The sequence below is a fragment of the Anabrus simplex genome, chromosome 3 (assembly GCF_040414725.1).
Source record: "Anabrus simplex isolate iqAnaSimp1 chromosome 3, ASM4041472v1, whole genome shotgun sequence".
Taxonomy (NCBI): Eukaryota; Metazoa; Arthropoda; class Insecta; order Orthoptera; family Tettigoniidae; genus Anabrus; species Anabrus simplex.
The window spans coordinates 360,144,001-360,166,978 of record NC_090267.1 but is presented as its reverse complement, the minus strand read 5'-3'; the positions used below and the strand labels follow the sequence as shown (position 1 = coordinate 360,166,978).

At 39.4% G+C, this 22,978-nt stretch overlaps 1 protein-coding gene across 2 annotated transcripts in view; it reads right to left on the bottom strand.

Annotated features, from left to right (window-relative positions):
* fzy (cell division cycle 20 protein fzy) overlaps positions 1-22,978 on the bottom strand; it is a 237,824-nt gene that overhangs the window by 176,058 nt on the left and 38,788 nt on the right. For both annotated transcript variants that reach the window (XM_067144504.2, XM_067144506.2), the window contains exon 4: positions 2,084-2,172. In XM_067144504.2, coding sequence (XP_067000605.1) covers positions 2,084-2,172 — 89 coding nt within the window. The remainder of the gene's footprint in view (positions 1-2,083; positions 2,173-22,978) is intronic.

Genomic DNA, 22,978 nt, shown 5'->3' with positions numbered 1-22,978 from the left:
CCTCCGGCGCTTTGTTATTTTTGAGACGGGCAATGTGGCGCTTGATTTCATCTCTGTCGGGTGGTCTGGAATCTGGGTACCTGAGTTAGGGTTCCTTGATCTCAATGGTGCTTTGCGGTTTAGAGCAATTAAGTAAATTCTTGAAGTAATCTGCCAGAATGCTGCAATTCTCTTCATTTGACGTCGCCAGTGTGCCGTCCTTTCACTCAAAGCATAGAGATGCTGGTTTATAGCCAGTGAGTTTGCGTTTGAAGGCTCTGTAGTACTCTCTGCTTTCATTCTTTCTAAAGTTTTGTTCTATCTTTTCAATGAGAAATTTTTCGTATTTACGTTTCTCAGTTCTGAACACCCTAGCTGCTTGGGCACGTTGGATTTTGTAGGTTTCCCAATCATTTTCTGATTTCGTAAAGTAGTACTGTTTCCACGCATTGAGTCTTTCTTGGAGGACTGATTCGCAGGTATTATTCCACCAGGCATGCTTTTTGCTTCTCTTGATTTCTGCAACTTCTTTGGCGGCCTCAACAAGGAGACTTTTGGCGTTGTTAAAGTCACAGTCATTTGGTCTAGCCTTCTCCTGGAACTCCTCAACCCTTTGCCGAAGTTTATCATTGTCGAAGCATGTGATCTGTTTAGTTGTCTTCCTTGTGTTTGCGGGAATTGGTTTGAATTTGATAAGAGAGATATAATGATCTGAGGCCACATTGATGCCTTTCTTTACCTTGACATTCATAATCTCAGGGCTGTTTCTCCTGGAGATTGCAACATGATCAATTTGGAACTCTCTGAGAGCTTGGACGGGAGAACGCCAAGTCATTTGCTTTCTGGGTAGATGGCGAAAGTGGGTCGACATGACCTGCAGGTTGTGATTTTCGCAAATGGACACCAGTCTTTTGCCGTTGGGATTGGCTCTTTTGTGAGCAGGGTAATTTCCTATAACTTTCTTGTACTTCTGTTCACGAACTAGTTGGGCATTGCTTATTATATCCATATTCTTATTTTATTTTTTGCTAGTGCCTTACGAGGCACTGACACAGGTCTTATGGCGACAATGGGTTAGGAAAGGCCTAGGAGTTGGAAGGAAGCGGCCGTGGCCTTAATTAAGGTACAGCCCCAGAAGTTGCCTGGTGTGAAAATGGGAAAACCACGGAAAACTATCTTCAGGGCTGCCGACAGTGGGGTTCGAACCCACTATCTCCCGGGTGCGAGCTCACAGCTGCACACTCCTAACTGCACGGCCAACTCGCCCGGTACAGTGCATTCATGAAGAGATTTTGGGAGGATAAGAAGGCGAAAACCATCAGGCCAATAAACAAGTTCAAACGTGTAAATAACTCGTAAATAATGATAGCAACAACAATGATAATACCAAGCGAACACTAGGAGGAAAGCATCTGAAGGGGAAGTGTAGCGTGTCATTGACCCGACCAGGGTGAGAGGTGGGACGTAATTGGAGGGTCAACAGACTGGCAGCCAGTTCGGATATGAGCCAGTGAAAGAGTAATGGTTTTTAAATGCCTCGCATTGTACAATGGAGTGGAGACAAGGCACAACTTCATTCGGATAAGTTCCAAATTTCAAATTCCTAGATGTTTACACAGAAATAAAAATATTTTGTAATACTGAGTGACTTGATAGAATCTATTATGGTTTTTTAAGAATGAAACCTGTCTTTCTTTGCTGAATAGTGTGTACTTGTATTTATTGTTTAATAATGTGTTTGTTTACAGGTATGTTATAGTAGAATATTTATACTGAAATTGTGTGTTCGACAGACTGAAAAGCTTTACATTTAAGAATAATTCATACTATCATAACATAAGTTTGCACATTTTTCTCATTTCTACAAAAACACCTGCACTATTGTGTACCACACTTTATGACTAGCCTGACACTGATAGGAGAGGAGGGCATCACACTCAACCAACAATGGTAAAAATAGGTGGTAAAACTTTTTAATCTACACAAACTGAATTTTAATCTAAGACAAAAGTAAGTAATGAGCATCACTGATTTGGCTCTTCAGACTAAAGTTAAAGGAGATTTTTAAGAATGTATAATAATTATTTAAATGAAGAAAACTCACCTTAAAATGGCTCAAATCAAAGTCCATGTTACTTCTTACTGGAATAAAACGGTCTCCTCCAGTTGGTGTTGTTGCATTGGACTTTGAACCTAGAAAATGCAATCTTTAGTTATCAATTACAGGATTATATCTGCAAGATTTGAACTTTTCACTTAATAGTAAATCACATAAGAAAACTGAACTCAAGTATTGAGATAATCAAGACGGCTATTACAAAAACAAGTATTTTTTAATTCTAGTAGCATAGTAAGACAGCATGTGAAGCACTGCCATCTTCCTTCATATGAAGTTCCACACAAGGAGAAAAGACAAAGGATTTTTTTGTTTACCTTGTAGGATTTTATAAAACTATACAGCACTTGGTAATTTGCCTCACTGCAGTCCTTTTGTTAAGTGGATTCTAATGCCGCAGCAAACAAAGTGTTCTAATAACTATTCAGCATATTCAGATATATCTTATATGAAATATTCATTGATACAATGAAATCCTATGGATTTCTCGCTGTTGCCGACATTGATTTATTTAATTACTCAACCCTTGAATGCGCAAGCAGGAAATAAAATATCTTCTTAATCTCTACCACTTACAAAAAGCACCCTCATGTTTGAACAAACAAAACCACACCAAAATTCAGATACAGCATTTATTTACCTCAGAAGGCAATGGTCATAGCAGGTTTTATGTAATATACGACAGATACTGAACAGACAGTTCTGTCACGTCACCTGTCATTCACCAACTGCCGTGCCAGTTGAGACTGGGCAGTGTATTTTTTCAATCCTGGAGAATCGTTACCCAGTTGTACTTCCACTTAAAATAATAATCACCACCACTACCTATCACATTACTTCTTTACCTGCATATATTGCAAGAGGACAAAACAGGTTCAATAATTAGTAATCAATACAGTAAATGTATTGCGATTGGTTGAGCCTAAATTATGATGCCAAGAACATATTTGTCAAGACGATGAGGCATTTGCATGTTTTCCTGTGTCCTGGATTACAAACATGAAAACTTGTTAGAGCAATAGCATCATAACCTTAGATCATAGTTGTTATTGGTAATGAAGGTAACGGTTAGTTAAGTTTCAATGTCACGGAAAAATCATATTTCTTTCCTGAGCTAATTTTACCCAAAATCTGAAAAATTAGTCTGAATAATGGACGGCTGATTCCGTTTAAAGCAATTTTATGTTGCATATAAGCACACATTTCAGCCATTTTTATTGTTTTAGTGATATTGTGCTCATTTTTGTGATGTAAGGTTAGGTTTGGTTACATTTTGATAAATTTTGTTTAAATTGAGGCATTGCTTTCAACAATGTACATGTTATCTGCACTGAGTTTCAAACAATTTCCAAATATTACAGTAGGTCAAATTTTTATTTCTTCTCCTGGAACAGCAAGGTAGCAGGTTCAGAAACCCTGATTCCAAGAGTGAGCTGATTTATGGACATCTCGCTGACCAAGAAATTCCACGTTCTCTCTCGCCAGTTCATCCTTGGTGGGTCCAGTTATAGCCCTCTTCCGCTTTCACCAGCAATGAATTTCAATAGATAGGTCACACCTGTAGTACTGCAGTGAACCCATCATGTGAAGTGCAGTGAAGATGTACAATTAAGAAACTATGTAAAAGAGTTTGGTGAAGGATCTTCAGTACTGAGGAAACAATTCTTTTCTGTAAAGTGTGTGAAGTTAAGGTAGCCATGGTAAAGCTACTTAATGTGCAACAGCACTGTACTACGGCTTGACTTAAAAGTTGCGTGAATCGAAAGTCTGCTCAACAGAGTAGACAGGCTCTTTTGTTTGATAGAGCAAAATCTTTGTCTACCAAACTCTACCATTTCTCAAAAGACTTGTGCGAAATATTTGTATCTGGTGATATAGATGTTGATTCCCATCTGCAAATATTTCCACTTAAGTGAACAGTAGCACAGCTGAAAATTCTTAACTATATACAACACGCAGCCAACCCTTCCACAATTACAATACTTTATGAAAATGCCATGAAAAGTTTGTGAGATGTACAAGTTAAGCAAGAAAGAACATTGCTGTTGAGTAACCAATGCTGCATCATACAGGGCGAGAGCATCAAAGGGACGTACGGTACTCTACCCAAAAATGGGTCCATTTAAAGTGTCTTGCTCACAGGTTGCAGATGAAATACGGCAGAATTTTCTCTATGTTGAATGGTTAATATCGAATGTTGAGAAAATATTTGCCAAGGCTCCAATAAGGGTGGCAAAATTCAAAGATCATCCACTTTTGCTTCCTCTTCCTCCTCAGCAAATGCTCACCCAATGGGGGACATGTCTTAACGCAGTGGAGTACTACTGTAAAAACTATGAATCTGTGCTATTGATAGTAGCAAAGCATTGTCAAAAATTAGCATACAAAACAAACCAAATGAAAATTTACTGAAGTGTTATTAGTCCATGCTACTAGCGGTGATATCAGACAATCATTGTCATTTTTGTGTTTTGACTTTTGGTTCCCTAGAAATCGTATGTGTCGTATAGGACACATTGGGTCCCAAGGTGACCATATGTTCACAATCACAAAATTCAACTTTGTAGCGAAAGCAGTCCTTTATTGATTAGGAATATATGTAAATGAAAAATTGCAATATTTAATCACAAAAGAAAATTATTAAACATGAAAATTACTGTTTAAATTTTAGTTTGGTTAAACTCCACACAACTCATTACCCATTGGCTCATTCTAGTGACAGCTGGATGATTTTACAATTAAAAAATGAAACAAGTAAAAACTCAGAATAATAAGTACAAATTTCAAAACTAGGCAAAATGAAAATATATGAAATTTTTCAGTGAAGCTTCAGGGAGGAACTTCACTGAAACCATAGTGCGCAAGAAAGGCACCAACCAGTGACACTCGGGTAACCTCATAGTTCATGGTACATCTTGAAACGGTTCTTGTTTTTTACAAAGCAAAGCTGTACACCACACACAGTGCAACGTGTACGAGCATGTACACGGGAGCATCCTGGGTATTTGCACCTAAAGTCTTTTCCATGGGCTGACATTTCTGGCATGTGCAGAACTTGCCTTTCCTCAGAGCAGCTGATGGGTGTGACACAGATGCCTTACTTTTTTTGTTGGGACCGAAGCCTGGGTCATCATCATTATAACTATCACTTTCATTGTTGGAGATATCTTGCGAGTCCAGTAGGTAATCTGCAAAACTTTCACAGAATGTGATGAAGTCCATAACATCCCGCTTCATTTTGTTCAGTGCTGTTTGATCTCGCCTGTACTCTATCCAAGATGCTGCTATTGCGAAATCAATTAAATGAAATATCACCCGTACAGTCCACTTTCTTGTTTTGGCATACATCCTGTAATAGCTAATGACCCTGTCCAGGAAATCTACTCCACCCATGTAAGTATTATAGCTCTTCACTGAGGGTCTTTTTACAGAGATATATTTCTTCTCTGTTCTTGACCATTGCTGGCATTCATCGTTGGGAAGCGTACCTTCCAAGGATGATGCCATTAGCACTGGCTTGTTGTCGAACCACTTTACAATGCAAACCTGACCATCACCTCGAATGACTTGGTCTGTTGACCATCGTCCTCTTTTCTTAAGGTCTATATCAGATGTCAGTTGTATGCCCTTGTCTATCTGCTTTCCGGCCTTTCTGAATAGTTCCTGTACCCTGACAATTCGCTTCTGCATGTAAAACATTCAGTAGGTGAAGAGATGTGAGGTACCTGTCTATATATATGTGGCATCCAGGTGGCATTTCATCACACAAACGCATCACCACGTTCCCTCCAATGTCCAATGTCTGATAAGAAACATTGGATGTAACTGGGAACTGTGTCGCCTTTTCCCTCGTAAATGAAAACGTCCAATGGGAAGCCATCTGGTGCTGCTGCTATGAACAACTTCAAACCACATGGATTCGGTTTTCCACGCACAAACTGTCTCATTTCAGTGTGACCCAAAAGGGTATCATCTGCTCATCCACAGATACTACCTCCGAGCGTGGGTTTTGAAGGCACCCACTCCTTACACTCGTAATTAGAGGTGCAACTTTCCAGAACTTAGTTTTCCTTTTTTTCCTAATCATTGACTGCATCATCATCGAGCAGTTTCATACTCCTCCTTATATGAAAAAAACCTGTTCCTGCTCATATTATCAGCTATAGCTGCACCTCGAGTCTTTTTTGCCCAGTACATGCAAATTGTGGGATAGCGTAGGTATGACATAACCACAGTAACTCCAATAAATATTTTCATTTCCTGTGATGACGTACTTAAAATGTTACCAGTTTGTTTTAAAAAAACAAATATTAGTGTAAGTACTCATTAGCTACTACACGATGTGTGCCAAAACAAAAAAGTGGACTGTACAGTTGATATTTCATTTAATTGATTTCGCAATAGCAGCGTCTTGGATAGAGTACAGACGGGATCAAACAGCACTGAACAAAATGAAGCGGAATGTTATGGACTTCATCACATGTGCAGAACTTGCCTCTTCCTCAGAGCAGCTGACGGGTGTGACACAGATGCCTTACGTTTTTTGTTGGGACCGAAGCCTGGGTCATTATCATTATCACCATCACTTTCATTGTTGGAGATATCTTGTGAGTCCAGTAAGTAATCTGCAACACTGTCATACTTGAAATTTCCTATGTACTTTTCGAAGTATTTTATTGGAGACTGATTTTTAGCAGTCCGAACAGGCTCATCATATTCAGGAGAAGTGGGAAGAGGTGTGAAATTATCAGAACGACGCCATATTAATCGCCTAGGTGTTGCACAAGGAAACGGTAAAGTACAGTTTTCATCCTCACTTGAAGAACTGGAATACTCTTCAGGCTCAATAGCCTCAGTGTCCAATGCAGTGTGGAAATCAAATGTCACATCACTATCCTCATCGTCTGACATACAATCATCAGATGTGTTGCCATCTACTTCTAGTAATGATTCCTAAATGTCCTTTTCCGATAAACCTGTAGGGTAAATAAAAGCTTTGGTCAGTCAACTTCAAACTGTTGAAAGAGGCCTAACGTAAAAGTATCCCTGGTTAAAATATGTTGCAGCTGCATTATGAAAACATACTAATCATTTACCATACAAAATGAGGCTACTCTAAACTATAATCACGTAGGAAATAACACTTTAGCCTTCAGACGATCCTAGAATTTACTCTGTACAATGAGGCAGTTTCAGACCCACTGTGTCTTATTCGACACATCCTTTATTTAACACAGCAGTAAGGTATCAATTACTACCCAAAACAAAGGGCAAATTAGCTCAAAATTACCAATGAAACAGATGACTTGCTTATGTATTAATTACCAGATAACAACAATGTTACCTCAATAATAAGTAAATGAAATGGAGCAGCACATTACTTACTGCCTTTAAGGAGAGAAGCCATCTTCTTAAAGATGCTAAGTATCGAAGAAAAAGCACTGCCTTCTAATATCTGCAATCAAAACATTCTCCGACTTCTAGTGGACACAAAGAACATCATTTCTGCTTGGTATCACCAGCGACACAGCTGGTCTCAAGCAAACAGCCAATGCATGTTTAGTATGTCCTATACGACACTTGGGGCCAGAGGAGGTTTTTGGAAAACAGTCACATTAGCATACAATACCTCACCAATGTATTAGACTCAATATAAAACATCTTAAGTCTTCTAACAATGTTATATCAACTGACTCTAAAGAAATATTATACATTCACTCACGGATAATATTACAGTACGCTTAATTTAGGATGTCATATGTAGTTTTAAGATTGCAATTATAATATTCTGTCAGTCCATCCGTAACATTCATGACTGCTTGCATCCTGCAAGGCATACTTTCAATGCAAGATGAAGCTGCCACCGCCAACTTGTCATTATGGTTCCAATGAAATACTATCCTTTCAAGAAGGTGAAGCATTGTAGTAGTACATTCTTTGCCAATTTTACGTTTCAAACATTGCTGCACATTTTCAATAAGGGTTAAATCAGGTGAATTACCATGCTAATCCAAAATATGACTTTCTTTTAGAAAAGCTCTAATAGATTTTGCTGTGTGGCACAGAGCTTCTCTTGCGTGAAAATCTTGTTTTTACATTCACCAAATCAGTTTCTTCTTAAGTATTTGTTTGTACTGATCCTGAAGAATTAAACTCACCACAATCTGATGACATCCAATTCCCTTTCATCTTATCACTGACCAAATCATGACTTTTGTAGGATGTTGTACTGTTTGCTGGACACAATCTCTTGTCATACTTTTCACTAGAAAATCTTCTTGCAAACTGGGAGTTCTTGCTTAAACCTCAAAAGCGGATTCATCACTGAAACGAACCTAGAAATGACTGATGTGAATAAACTTTAAAGTTGTAAATACTAGTTTGAATTTTCGTACATAAAAATTTGTATTTATACAAGAACATACAATTCTCCAGTCTTCTGCAGTGAAATGTTGATGGTGTTAATGGTTTCTTGTCCACTGTAGTTTGTTTCATCATTCATTCAGCGAGTTCGGCTTTCTTACCTGATCAACAACATCGGTACCCGTCTCGGATACCTTGATACCATTGTTGTTCAGTTCTTTGCTTATAGTAGCATAAGATGCCCTTCAGTTTCCTTTCACAATTTTGACAAGCAAACTTTCTGCTCTTGGAGTCACAATTATCTTTATACCACATTTCCCTTCTCTGTTCTTTGGGTAATCTCCCAAAGTTTTATTTTTATAGCTACACCACATAGATGTCTGAGAAAAGCCTCAAAGGGCAGCTATTTCTTGGGAAAATGTTAACACCTTCTGTACTCATGTTCTTGACATTGTAAGGAAGTAGAAATAACTTGGAATGAGTGTCAGAGAAGAGATCTGTTCATTACGATGTCCAGGAACCTACCATCCAACCCCCAGAAGTACATTTACTTTTATAACCTAATGAAACGTAGAATACAGAACACCAATAATGTTATATGAAACCACCTTAAGGAAATCATGCACCTGGGCGTTTAAGGGGAAGGAGCTCGAACTGGCATTCGGCAAGATATCCACGGAAGAATTTGTTTCTTCTTACCCTAACATATCCAGACCAATGGTCATATTCAGATCCTACCCTAACCACTCCAGACAAGTGGTCTTGTCCAGGGCCTACCCTGATCAGTCCACACCAATTGTATTTCCACAGGAAACTAGAGGCCTAAGGCTGCTTCAGGGCTCTAACCTGGGGGCTTACGCCTCCAGACTCCCTTTGCTTGTCCCCATATCACTGGTCTTGTCCAGGTCCTACCCTAACCATTCCAGACCAATGGAGTTGCCCAGGCTTCGCGGCTCTAACCTCGGGGCTTAGTTTCTATGTGAACAGGTTGGCAGCCTTGTACACAGCCTGAGTACATCCTCTGCGAGGCGGCCACAAGAAGTACACAAAGGACAGTTGTTCTACATGATGAAAGTCAGTAGCGAGGGAGCAACTAGTGATATTTTTTGTTTCGTCAGATTTCCATGGTGCACAAGTCCCTTTACAAACTCAATTATGCGAGGAGAAAGGTCCTGAGACTTCCCCATAACCCTCAATAAACTACCTGATTTCCCTAGCAACAAATTTAAAACCACTGCAACCTTACAAAATTCCTGTTACAAACACAGATTTAGCATATCTAAAACCAGCAAGACAAACAGTCAAAGTTCATTAACAGTAAACAGAACACACATCTGACAAAAACATGGGAATTATTGTATTTATTCTATTCACGTATTAGACCCTTTCTTTCCCCTACCTTTACAGCCCAAAAAAGAAAGGGGGGGGATCCAATATGCGTTAACCTCAAATTTTGTGCAGTGGACACATGGGGTTCTAAGCTATAAAAAGCTATAAATTATACATGTAAACATTCTAAACTATTCTTCAACAAACTTATGAATGTATTCAAGTTATACTGGCTATTTTCGTTGGAAGGCAGCATTTCTAAATGTAAAAAGACAATAGATTGTGAACACGACTTTTAGGCCTACATATAAAGTAAATATAGTCAGTTTCAGCTACTCAAATCACGTCATTCATTTCATCTCATTAATTCCTTTGATTAGGTTAATATCAGGAGGGGCATACGGTCATAAAAACTCGCTACGAAGATTCGTCTCACTTCATACTCGTCCCCATAGAGAAAATGGATAAGGGTATCGCATTATCATGTTATGCAATATTGACACAAAAGAACTTAATGCCCTGTCTCTGTTGGTTGAGCAGTAAGCCAATCACACAGTAAACTTGAGTAAACCTAACCACTGCTTTCATTTGAGTTATCGCCTTCTGTCGCCAATTTCCTTACAAACAGCAGGTTGTCATTCAAAATGACATCTTTACTGCCATCATCACCCATGGACCGAGAGCATTCGAGGTCTCGTCTTTTTCTGAAACTATTAAAAATAGTTTTGTTCCTGACTATAACTATTAAAAATAGTTTTGTTCCTGACTATAGAGTCCAAACAGTGAGAATCTATTCCGAAATGGTTTCTGGAGATGGTCTCTGATATTCCCAGTTGGTGTATGTGTAGCAGAAGCCACTCCTTTCGAATAAAGCCATGATTTGGTAGAAAGCATGCCAAACAAGCAGCTGGCAACTAGAGCATGTTACGAGTCGTTCTTCCGAATGAAATACATAGTGACTGGAAGCATTCTTTGGATAACTGGTGCAGTTGAAAGCCAAACCCTTATTTTTAAGTATATTTCATGCTGGTCCTCCACATTTATCACATCAGGATTTACCAAAACAGCTGTAAATGAGATAAGAGAGACCACACTGTTTAGGTTAGGTATGCTATCAAGTGCCCGCTTAGTGCCAGAAGTTCCACGACATGAAGATTTAAAATAAATAAAACGAAAGTTTACCGTATTTATGGATATCTACAGGTGTGGCAGTAATGCGGTTTATTATCATAACATTTAATTTTGTACGATCATTGTCTCCATTTTTTAATAAACGCTTAGTATGTTTTGTTTGGTGTTTCTAAAAACTTAAGTGGGGACATAAAATTATCATTATTATTATTATTATTATTATTATTATTATTATTCGTGAGGTACGTTGGCAAGTAAAACAAGCGTTATGATTGGATTGTTTTTATCACGTCTTAAACCTACTTCTCTCAAAAAGAAACCAATAAAACCTATATTGGCTCGAGTTAAGAGATACTGAACGATCACTTTGTTAATGATCTCGCCTGCTATATTAAAAGCAACAGCCGTGAATTTTTCTTAACTGAAGTAAACTTTTCCTTATCCCGAGGTGGTGCAGCTCTTTTTAGGCAGGCCCCCAGAGGAAGGGAGTTGCATGTACCATTTTTACCACATATCAACTTTCCTGCCATTCGTAAATCTCTGGGAATACGGAATCGAACTCAGATTCCCGAGAACAGCAGCTTAATAAACACTGATGCGTGCTTGCAATGCACAGGTCAGACACGAAACTATTCACCTATTTGCAGAGCTGCAGTAGGCCTATGCTACCGAGGCAGACATTTCTCAACTACGAAATGCAGATGTACCGCATTACTTCGATGCGTTTTCATTGTGGGGGTCGTACAGACGAAACTATTCACAAATTTGTGGGATGTCAGAGCTGCAGAAAGGCTTATACCTGCTTCAAAGGGAAATCATTTCTCTCTAACAAATTACGTTAGGGAGTCTTGTATGAAAGATTATTTTTTCACATTTTCTTTGTCTCAAAAAGCCAAAAGGGGTCTAATACACGAGTAAATACGGTATAACTTCGTATGTTTGTGGTAAGGTGCAAGTTAAGGTACTGGACTAAATAAAAGGCAGGAATTTGTGGATAATACATTCCAAAAGTCACATTATTATCACGAAGAAAACCATGTCCTACAATGAAAGCATCAACAATGGGTTTGATGTTACACACATCCAAGAATGAGGCCCAGTTTCTTCAATGAATGTTAAGTGTTAACTCTGCTGTTAAGAAGACTTAACACATAATTTAACAAAAAGGTTGTCTCATCAAAAATTGTTAACTCTAACAAATTGTTAATACTTGTGTTAAATTAATCTGGCAGCAGTCCTGAGTTAAACCTCTTACCAGCTGCTAAAATTTCAAAATGGAGGCATGTGTAAGACGTAAGTTTGAAGCTTTACTGCTGTAGGAAGACTATTTATAAATTGAAGAAAGCAAAGGACGACCCATACTAAGAAATAACTACTTTCTAGAGTTGTCAGAAGATATATTTCTAATTACCACAGCCATAATGAACAAGGTACTAGACGATATTGAAAATAGGTTAGAGTTTCCAACAGCGAGGACAAATATCATGAGGCAGGATCCGCTTCGGACCACATGGAGGTGATAGAACACTAAAATGCGAACACATTTTACTCAAACTTGTCAGATCTGCAACCTAATAATTTCCGAAAAATTTATGAATCCCCCAATTCTAATGCAACACATATATACTTGAAGAATTGCAACCCAGATAAGTGGAGCTGTGGCCAAGTGGTCATCGTACACTTGTCTCCGAACCGCGATGACGCGAGTGCGAGTCCCGCCATACACGTACATGATTTTTACAAATTAAATCATTGTTTCAGGAATGTGAAGGTAAAATGCAAATAAAATGAATAATCAAATTGCAGTGGAACTTTATTTTCTACCTGAAATTAATATATATACAGAGAAAGAGATCCAGCAGTAACTGTGAGAACGTTTAGGCCTATATTAATTTCAGGTAGATAATAAACTGTACTGCAATTTGCGTAATATTTTTGAACCAATTTTTATCTTAACCTTCCCTCAAATATTAATTTGTCTTCTTTATCTGTTTACCTTCTAGGGTCGGTTTTCCCCCCCGGACTACCATATCTACCGCCTCAAGGGCAGTGTCCTGGAGCTTCAGACACTGGGTTGGGGATACAACTGGGGAGGATGACCAGTACCTCGCCCAGGCGGCCTCACCTGCCGTGCTGAACAGGGGCCTTGCGGGGGGGATGGGAAGATTAGAAGGGATAGGCAAGGAAGAGGGAAGGAAGCAGCCGTGGCGTTAAGTTAGGAGGAGAATTGGGAAACCACGGAAAAACATTTCCAGGATGCCTGAGGTGGGAATCGAACCGACCTCTAATCAGTTCGCCTCCCGAGGCTGAGTGGACCCCGTTCCAGCCCTCGTACCTCTTTTCAAATTTCGTGGCAGAGTCGGGAATCGACCCGGGTCCTCCAGGGGTGGCAGCTAATCACACTAACCACTACACCAGAGAGGCGGACATATTAATTTATTTTGTGCAACAATTATAGCTACGACGAGACTCGAATTCACGCCTAAGAGGTTCGCAGACAAGTACGGTGACCACTTGGCCACCACTCTGTTTCGCTGTGATGTAACTCCCAAGTATATATGCCTTGCATTGGAATCGGGGATTCATCAATTTTTCAAAAATTATTAGGTTGCAGACCTGACATGTTTAAGTAAAATTTGTTAGCCTTTTAGTGTTCTACCACCTCCACTTTGTCCGAAGCGGATCCTGTGTAATGACATCCGACTTCATTTTTTTCAAAAAAGAAAGCGTATTGACTTAAACCCTTATATACGAGTTACTGTTGAGTGTCTCCCCACAGGTACATTAAAGCTCGGTAAAATCGGTTGACCGCAGGGTCTGGCCTCTACTTGTTAGATATTATGCTTGAGACACTTTTCATGTAATTGTAGGCGACTATGTTCACGAGTGCAAGAAAAAGTGTGCAGAATCCTGCAAAGAATTCCTGCTGCCACTGCAGCATTAACAAGGCATTACATTATTTACCCCACAATAAAAGAATGCCCCAAAAGCATTCACAACACATCAATTATCACATTTTCCGAGTGATAAGAATATAAGAATAGGCTACGGTATATCGAATGTTGTGATATAACAGTCCGTTCTTTCATTTTTTTAAGCACATTTGCATAATTTTAAATTAAAATTAAATGAAATAAAAACTTGCATTCATCATAACGCTTTTGTTGCCTCTTACTTGACATGTTTACGTCTTATCGGTCTCCGCTAACAATAACCTATAATAATGTCAACCGTGTGTCTGTGACACCACATACTATTTCAACACACCACTAGGAGCGCTTTATGTAAAGAAACAAAAGATGCTCACTGCCAAACCCGTTCAGAAATCTCACTGAAATGTGTTAATTTGTCTTTAGCAATTGTTTCGTAACAAATGTTGAAAATGTGTTCGTGAAACAGGGCACTTTTAAACGTAGTGTTAAATTAATAACAATTGTTAGTTAACATTTGTTAAGTAAAATTTAACATACAGTTGAACAAACTGGGCCTTAGCGTGTAAAGTGAAAAGAATAAATTGTTAACCTTAGAACACAAAACCTACTTTAATGGTACACAATAACAAAACCTCATTTTCTATAGCACTTTCCATTTAATATTTTGCTGCTTACACAACTATATTGAAAAATCTCACAACAGCTTTTTCTTTAATCAGGAGTAATCTGCCCAGTGACTGTCAGCATGTTCTTTGCAGTTAACCATTTTCTGTCACTAACCGCAACATGAGTGTATTTGCGGAACATTGCCCTCTTCCTGCAACAAGCTCCCCTTATGCAAGCGAAGGCCCTCAAAAACATTGCACATAATTCATAGATGAGGAGCAATTTGATGATTATGTTTTGTTGTTTAAAGGGCCTAACATCTAAGGTCATCAGCCCCTAGGGGAGCAATTTGCAGACAGATTTGCTCAAAGTTCTTCGCAATACACTCATGGACACCGGCTACAAAATGTCATTCATCTCTTCTTAGGACGAGGCAAACTGCCTTCGTGTCGCCAGATCCAGCTTCCATTTCAGAGGATCCACTTTTAATTCATAAAGAAAACTCTCCAGACCATTATCCACTGATGAGACTGCTTGAGATTCAAAGTCTTTTTTTCCATCAGCTGTCTTGTAAGTGCTTCACGCATCTGGATAAGAAAGGCCATTTGTAACAAAGGATTTCGTTTCTGTCGATACATATTGTGCCCAATGTTAGGTATGCCATAAAACACACAAAGTGTTGCTTACCATTCTATTCTGAACACCATCCTGTAACTGCACAGCATTAACACAAAAGCTCGTAAAATTTAAGACTATTCCATTTTTTACTCATTAAGTAGCAGAGACTTCTGTGCTAGTATGGGTTTAGCTGTTACGAATACATTCTTCAAGCATAAGGCTATTCACCGCTACACATGGGAGGCTAGGGGTACCAGATCCATAATAGACTATATCTTAACAGACTTCGAATTCAGGAAATCTGTTAGGAATGTACGAGTTTTCCGCGGATTTTTCGATGATACAGACCACTATCTGATCTGTAGTGAACTAAGTATCTCTAGGCCTAGGGTAGAGAAAGTGAAATCTGTCTGTAAACGAATAAGGGTAGAAAATCTCCAGGACGAGAACATTAGACAGAAGTACATGGATATGATTAGTGAGAAGTTTCGAACAGTGGACAGTAAGCAGGTTCAGGATATAGAAAGTGAATGGATGGCATACAGGGATGCTGTAGTAGAAACAGCAAGGGAATGCCTAGGAACAACTATGTGTAAAGTTGGGAAAAGGTGAACATCTTGGTGGAATGATGAAGTGAGAGCAGCTTGTAAACGTAAAAAGAAGGCTTATCAGAAATGGCTCCAAACAAGGGCCGAGGCAGACAGGGAGTTGTACATAGATGAAAGAAACAGAGCGAAACAAATAGTTGTTGAATCCAAAAAGAAGTCATGGGAAGATTTTGGTAACAACCTGGAAAGGCTAGGTCAAGCAGCAGGGAAACCTTTCTGGACAGAGATAAAGAATCTTAGGAAGGGACGGAAAAAGGAAATGAACAGTGTTTTGAGTAATTCAGGTGAACTCATAATACATCCCAGGGAATCACTGGAGAGGTGGAGGGAATATTTTTAACATCTTCTCAATGTAAAAGGAAATCATCCTGGTGGTGTTACAAACAGCCAAGCTCATGGGGAGGAGGAAATTGATGTTGGTGAAATTATGCTTGAGGAAGTGGAAAGGATGGTAAATAAACTCCATTGTCATACGGCAGCAGGAATAGATGAAATTAGACCTGAAATGGTGAAGTATAGTGGGAAGGCAGGGATGAAATGGCTTCATAGAGTAGTAAAATTAGCATGGAGTGTTGGTAAGGTACCTTCAGATTGGACAAAAGCAGTAATTGCACCTATCTATAAGCAAGGGAACAGGAAGGATTGCAACAACTATCGAGGAATCTCATTGATTAGTATACCAGGCAAAGTATTCACTCGCATCTTGGAAGGGAGGGTGCGATCGGTCGTTGAGAGAAAGCTGGATGAAAACCAGTGTGGTTTCAGACCACAGAGAGGCTGTCAGGATCAGATTTTCAGTATGCGCCAGGTAATTGAAAAATGCTACGAGAGGAATAGGCAGTTGTGTTTTATGTTTCGTAGATCTAGAGAAAGCATATGACAGGGTACCGAGGGAAAAGATGTTCGCCATACTGGGTGACTATGGAATTAAAGGCAGATTATTAAAATCAATCAAAGGCATTTATGTTGACAATTGGGCTTCAGTGAGAATTGATGGTAGAATGAGTTCTTGGTTCAGGGTACTTACAGGAGTTAGACAAGGCTGTAATCTTTCACCTTTGCTGTTCGTAGTTTACATGGAATTCTGCTGAAAGGTATGAAATGGCAGGGAGGGATTCAGTTAGGTGGAAATGTAGTAAGCAGTCTGGCCTATGCTGACGACTTGGTCTTAATGGCAGACTGTGCCGAAAGCCTGCAGTCTAATATCTTGGAACTTGAAAATAGGTGCAATGAGTATGGTATGAAAATTAGCCTCTCGAAGACTAAATTGATGTCAGTAGGTAAGAAAGTCAACAGAATTGAATGTCAGATTGGTGATGCAAAGCTAGAACAGGTCGATAATGTCAAGTATTTAGGTTGTGTGTTCTCCCAGGATGGTAATATAGTGAGATTGAATCAAGTTGTAGTAAAGCTAATGCAGTGAGCTCGCAGTTGCGATCAGCAGTATTCTGTAAGAAGGAAGTCAGCTCCCAGACGAAACTATCTTTACATCGGTCTGTTTTCAGACCAACTTTGCTTTACGGGAGCGAAAGCTGGGTGGACTCAGGATATCTTATTCATCAGTTAGAAGTAACAGACATGAAATTAGCAAGAATGATTGCTGGTACAAACAGGTGGGAACAATGGCAGGAGGGTATTCGGAATGAGGAGATAAAGGCTAATTTAGGAATGAACTCGATGGATGAAGGTGTACGCATAAACCAGCTTCGGTGGTGGGGTCATGTGAGGCGAATGGAGGAGGATAGGTTACCTAGGAGAATAATGGACTCTGCTATGGAGGGTAAGAGAAGTAGAGGGAGACCAAGATGACGATGGTTAGACTCAGTTTCTAACGATTTAAAGATAAGAGGTATGGAACTAAATGAGTCCACAACACTAGTTGCAAATCGAGGATTGTGGTGACGTTTAGTAAATTCTCAGAGGCTTGCAGACTGAATGCTGAAAGGCATAACAGTCTATAATGATAATGTATGTATGTATGTATGTATGTAACTAGCAGATCACGGAACAGAACTCATCGCGGCAACTTTCATGACAAGGTAGAATGGTACTACAATGGACAGCAGTGTGACAAAATAATTAGTTGTCAAATCGCTGCCAGCAAAATCACTAGGATTTGTGTCTGATAATGAGGCCAGGTTCTGCATATGATATTTCAAATTAAAGAGATCTGTCCAAAACAATCTCTTGCCTAGAAACTGCTGGTTTAGCGTGATATGAGAGTTTTGAAAAGTAAATGACAGGTATTCGAAGTAGAACAAGTACAAGGTACTGTGTCAGTTACGATGAAGAACAAACTCTGTAAGGTACTAAGTGCAAATGAGGGATACACAATAAAGTGCAGAATGAGTGCCATTTTAGACAGTAGTGGATCTGGCTTAGACAACGATGACCCCCAACAGCAGTTAACTGACTATGTTTATTTATGCCTGTGATATCATGTGACATAGAAAGGAGCTTCGCTCAGTGCAAGAAAATACTGAGTCACCTTCGAAGGAGATTTCTTTTCAACAACCTCACAATACATATGATTGTGATGTGCAATGCTGGCTCGGAAGACAATAAGTACATATAATTAACTCTAACCTCCTGTCAGGCAGTGTCTTCTAACAAGACAACAGATACCAAAAAGCAAGCTAATATTGATTTTTGTTCTTTTTTTTTAAAGGAAAAGTGAGAAAACAGGGATCTGGACTCAGATGGCCTTCACTTAAACCGCAGTGGTACGTCTAATTAGGGAAACAGGGTGGTCTAGGGAGCGGTGATAAGGGTACAGGGATCTGGAAGTCAAGTAAGGATGACAAAAATGTTAGTGTTGAACTGTAAATAAAGGAACAGAATTAAGTAATTTCATAGATATATACTTACCAGATATTGTAATAGGAGTTGAATCATGGCTGAGAAATGATATAATGGATGCAGAAATTTCCTCATGGAACTCTAGTATCATAGAGATAGGATAAGAATGGTAGGAGCAGGAGTATTCATTCTGGTGAAAGAAGAATTTGTAAGCTACGAAAAAGTTAAAGATTACTAATATTAAATTCTAGGTGTAAGGCTCATTTCTAAAGATAATAGGCAACTTAATGTCTTTGGAATGTACAGACTGGGAACGGGTAGCACTGATGCTGATTCAGAATTATTTGATAAGATAATCAGTTATGTGGGAAACAACATGGAAAGGAATGCGACTGTAGCGGGAGATCTCAATTTACCAAGCGTCAATTGGTAAGGTAATGCGAATGACAGGAAGCATGACCAACAATTTGCAAATAAGTTAATATGGGAAGAACAACTGATTCAGAAAATGATAGAACCAACTAGAGAGAAGAATATACTGGATGTGGTGCTAGTACAACCAGATGAGCTCTATAGAGAAACCAAAGTAATAGATGGCATTAGTGATCATGAATCTTTTTTTTTGTCATAGTTAAAAATAAATGTGATAGAAAGGAAGGTCTTAAAAGTAGGACTATTAGGCAGTACCATATGGCTGACAAAACAGGCATGAGGGAGTATTTCAAAAAGTAACTATGATTGATAGAAAACGATAAATAAAAATGTAAACAGATACTGTAATGGGATGTGTTTAAAGCAATTGTTGAGCAATGTATAAACAGGTTTGTACCTTTAAAGGTGGTAAGGAATGGTAAAAACCCACTTTATTATAATAGAGAAATAAAGAGACTAAGGAGGTGCAGACCGGAAAGAAGGAGTTCGAAATGGCTGTGGAAGTAAGAGAAATTAAAGGAGCTTACTAGGAAATTGAATCTAGCAAGGAAGTCAACTAAGGATAACATGATGGCAAGCATAATTGGCAGTCACACAAAATTTTAGTGAAAAATGGAAGGGTATGTATAGGTACTTTAAGGCACAAACAGGTTCCAAGAAGAACATTCCAGGAATCCTTAGTGAACAAGGGGAGTGTGTGTGTGAGGCAGAAGTATTCAGTCAGCATAATGGGAGTGAGATGCGTCGCTGCAGTCCATCTAGCAACAATACAAGAACTCGGCAAGTTTGAGTTCTCTAACCTCTCTCACTCCAACTCGAAGCACATAACCTACAAGGAAAGCCCTTGTTAAACTGAGCAACTCAGTGGAAGGTTGGGTATCCTACCCCAGCGGGAAACTGGGTCAGTGAGCAGATCAGTGCGGGAGGATCACCACTATCATTCATTAAGGTGTGGTGATTACTATGGCATATATGGCATGCTGTACTGCTTGTAGACATAGGAGCACAATCCGAGATAGTCGACAACTAGAAAGACGCTCCTGGAGGATACCATCTTAATCTCCAAATGTTGAATAAAGTACAATTCAAACTACACCAGATTATGTCCATGAGGTCTAACAACCTCAGCAATTTTTGGATCTCCAGTCGTCATAGACTCTATGCCACTGGGCCAGCGTCCTGAAACTGTCAAGGGCCGTGTGACTGTTGATATGCACCAGCATTCCCACGTAAAATGTTTTCACGCACAGGCGTCACCTGGAAAGCAACACCATCTGCTCAATATCAAAGTCCTGCGGTGATCAGCAAGGTGCGACGGGGGCAGGATAGTGTAATCTGGAAGCTCCTAGTGATGAGTCGGCACATAGGCAGCGAGTGTGTGATCGCCGTTTTGCTCAAGGACAGGCTGTAGAGCAACTCATGAGCTACACCTGTGAGTGAGCAGTCCTATTTAGGATCCCCTCTGTTCACCCTGAATGGGGAGGGGGCTATAAAAGGTGCCCTAAACATGGGCAGTCTAACTTCTCACCTGACTGGATTACCACGTTCAGTGGGTACATCAATTTGCAGTAGAAACAAAAAGATTTGCAACATGAATATAGCTACCTGGAATATTCATACTCTGATGGACACTGATGTAGATAACCAACCAGAGCGACGTACAGCAATAAGTCACGAGTTGAAGAAATACAACATAGATATCGCTGCTCTTAGTGAAACTAGGCATGCTGGAGGAGGACAACTCAATGAGCTATATATTTTTCTTGAAAGGAAAAGATGAAGGCGAATTAAGAATTCAAGGGGTAGAGTTTTGCAATAAAGTATGAGCTTATTCACAATCCTGATAAGTTCCCATCTGGAATTAATGAAAGACGCATGACACTCCATCTGAAACTCAAGAACCACCAAAGAGCTACGGTAATCAGTGCATATGCCCCAACGTTGAAGTCAGAAGATGATCAAAAGGAAACATTCTATAACCAACTTGATGAACTCCTGTCGAATGTGCCCAAGTCAGATAAGCTTATTATGCTGGGAGACTTTAATGTTCGGGTTGGCAGAGTATTGTCACTTTGGCCTGGAACTATTGGTAAAGAGGGTGTAAGCAAAGTCAACGCCAATGAAACCCTCCTGCACACGAAGTGTTCTGAATATGATCTTGTCATTACAAATACACTCTTCTGCCAGAAGGATAGATTTAAAACAAGGCAACATCCCAGATCAAAGCACTGGCACTTAATCGACTTCATTATTGTCCACGCCAGAGATAAGCACGATGTTCATATAACCAAAGCTATGACTGGTGCTAATGATTGCTGGACTGACCACCACTTACAGTAGTTCGATCTGTGATGGCTATAATACAGGTTCCTCCGAAACGACGGATTCAGGGGAAGGCGATAAAAAACACAAACTAAATACTGAACAAGTTAGGAACAACAGTATCAAACCTGCCTATAAAGTACTATTGGCTGATAAACTTCCAAATGAATATCGAGAAAATATTGAGCAGCACTGGTTGTTATTAAAATCAGCTATTATAGCAGCTGTCAAAGAAGCAGCTGGTTTTAATAAGTGCAAACATCAGGACTGGTTTGACGAGAACGACAAAGAAATGTGTGACCTAACTGATGAAAAGCGGAAAGCCTACAACGCTTGGCAAAATGATCCAAATTAATTTTCAAAGAAACATATCAACAATTCAAAACAGAAGTCCAGAAGAGATGCAGGATGATCAAGAATGGTGGATAGACAAATCAATGGAAATGGAGAATTTAATCGCCTCCAACAACACTAGTGCCTTCTTCAGTGCTACCAAAGCTATTTATAATCCATCCACCAAAGGTCTTAACTGTCTAAAATCCAAAGACGGTACTGAAGTTCCTAAAGACCCAGACTCGACAGCTTCCCGTAGGAAAGAACATTTTCAAGACCTCCTGAACAGAAACTCGCATGTCCAGGAAGATGTGTTTGCTGATATTCCACAACAGCCAATTCAAGATCACTTAGGTGAAGTCCCCTTTATTCAAGAAATCGAGAAGGCCATTCAAGAGTTGAAGAATAAAAAGGCACCTGGACAAGATGGAATTCCAGCAGAGCTCTTCAAGGAGGGTGGTCCTTTGCTAATTGTAAAAATACGGAACATGAGAACAATCCCTGCTGATCTACAGGATGATTCCATCACTATCTTCAAGAAAGTGAGCATGACTGTAACAATAACTCTCTGTTGCGAGAAAAGTTCTTGCTGGAGCATGTGGTTTCAGCCCAAACAGAAGTACAATTGATATGATTTTCAGTGCAAGACAAATGCAGGAGAAATCTAGAGAGCAAAACCAACCCTTGTACATGGCTTTTATAGATCTTGTCAAGGCGTTTGATTCTGTTTATCAAGAAGCTCTATGGAGAATTCTAGTCCTGATTGGATGTCCAAACAAATATATACAGATACTCAGACTGCTGCACGGTTGCATGTTTGCTACTGTTCATTCCAATACAAGATCAGGAGACCCTTTCCTTATTTCTACTGGAGCCAAGCATGGTTGTGTAATTGCTCCAACATTGTTCTCACTATTTCTTGGAACTATACTATACCTCGTGGATGATAAACTGCCATCAGGTGTAGAACTTTTGTACAGATCTGATGGAAATCTGTTTAATATTAACAGACTGCGAGCTAAGACCAAGGTGTCCTCAGGGAAGTTATAGTTTCAGTACAGATGACAATGTTATTTTAGCCAACACAGAGGAAGATCTGCAATCAATCCTCAACGTTTTTAATCAAGCATATGAAAGTATTGGACTGGAAATTGATATTAATAAGACTAAGATCCTTTACCAACCGGCACCAAATTCCAATAAGAGAACTCCGGCTATTACAATCAATGGCCAGTCTCTGCAGAACATAAATCATTTTCCTTACCTTGGAAGCCATCTCTCAACATGTGTAAACATTGATGCAGAAATCCGATATTGTTTAAGATGTGCTAGTGCGGCTTTTGGACGTCTCCTAAGAAGAGAGTTTGACAATCATGATATCAGTGCGAGAACCAAACTGTGCGTTTACA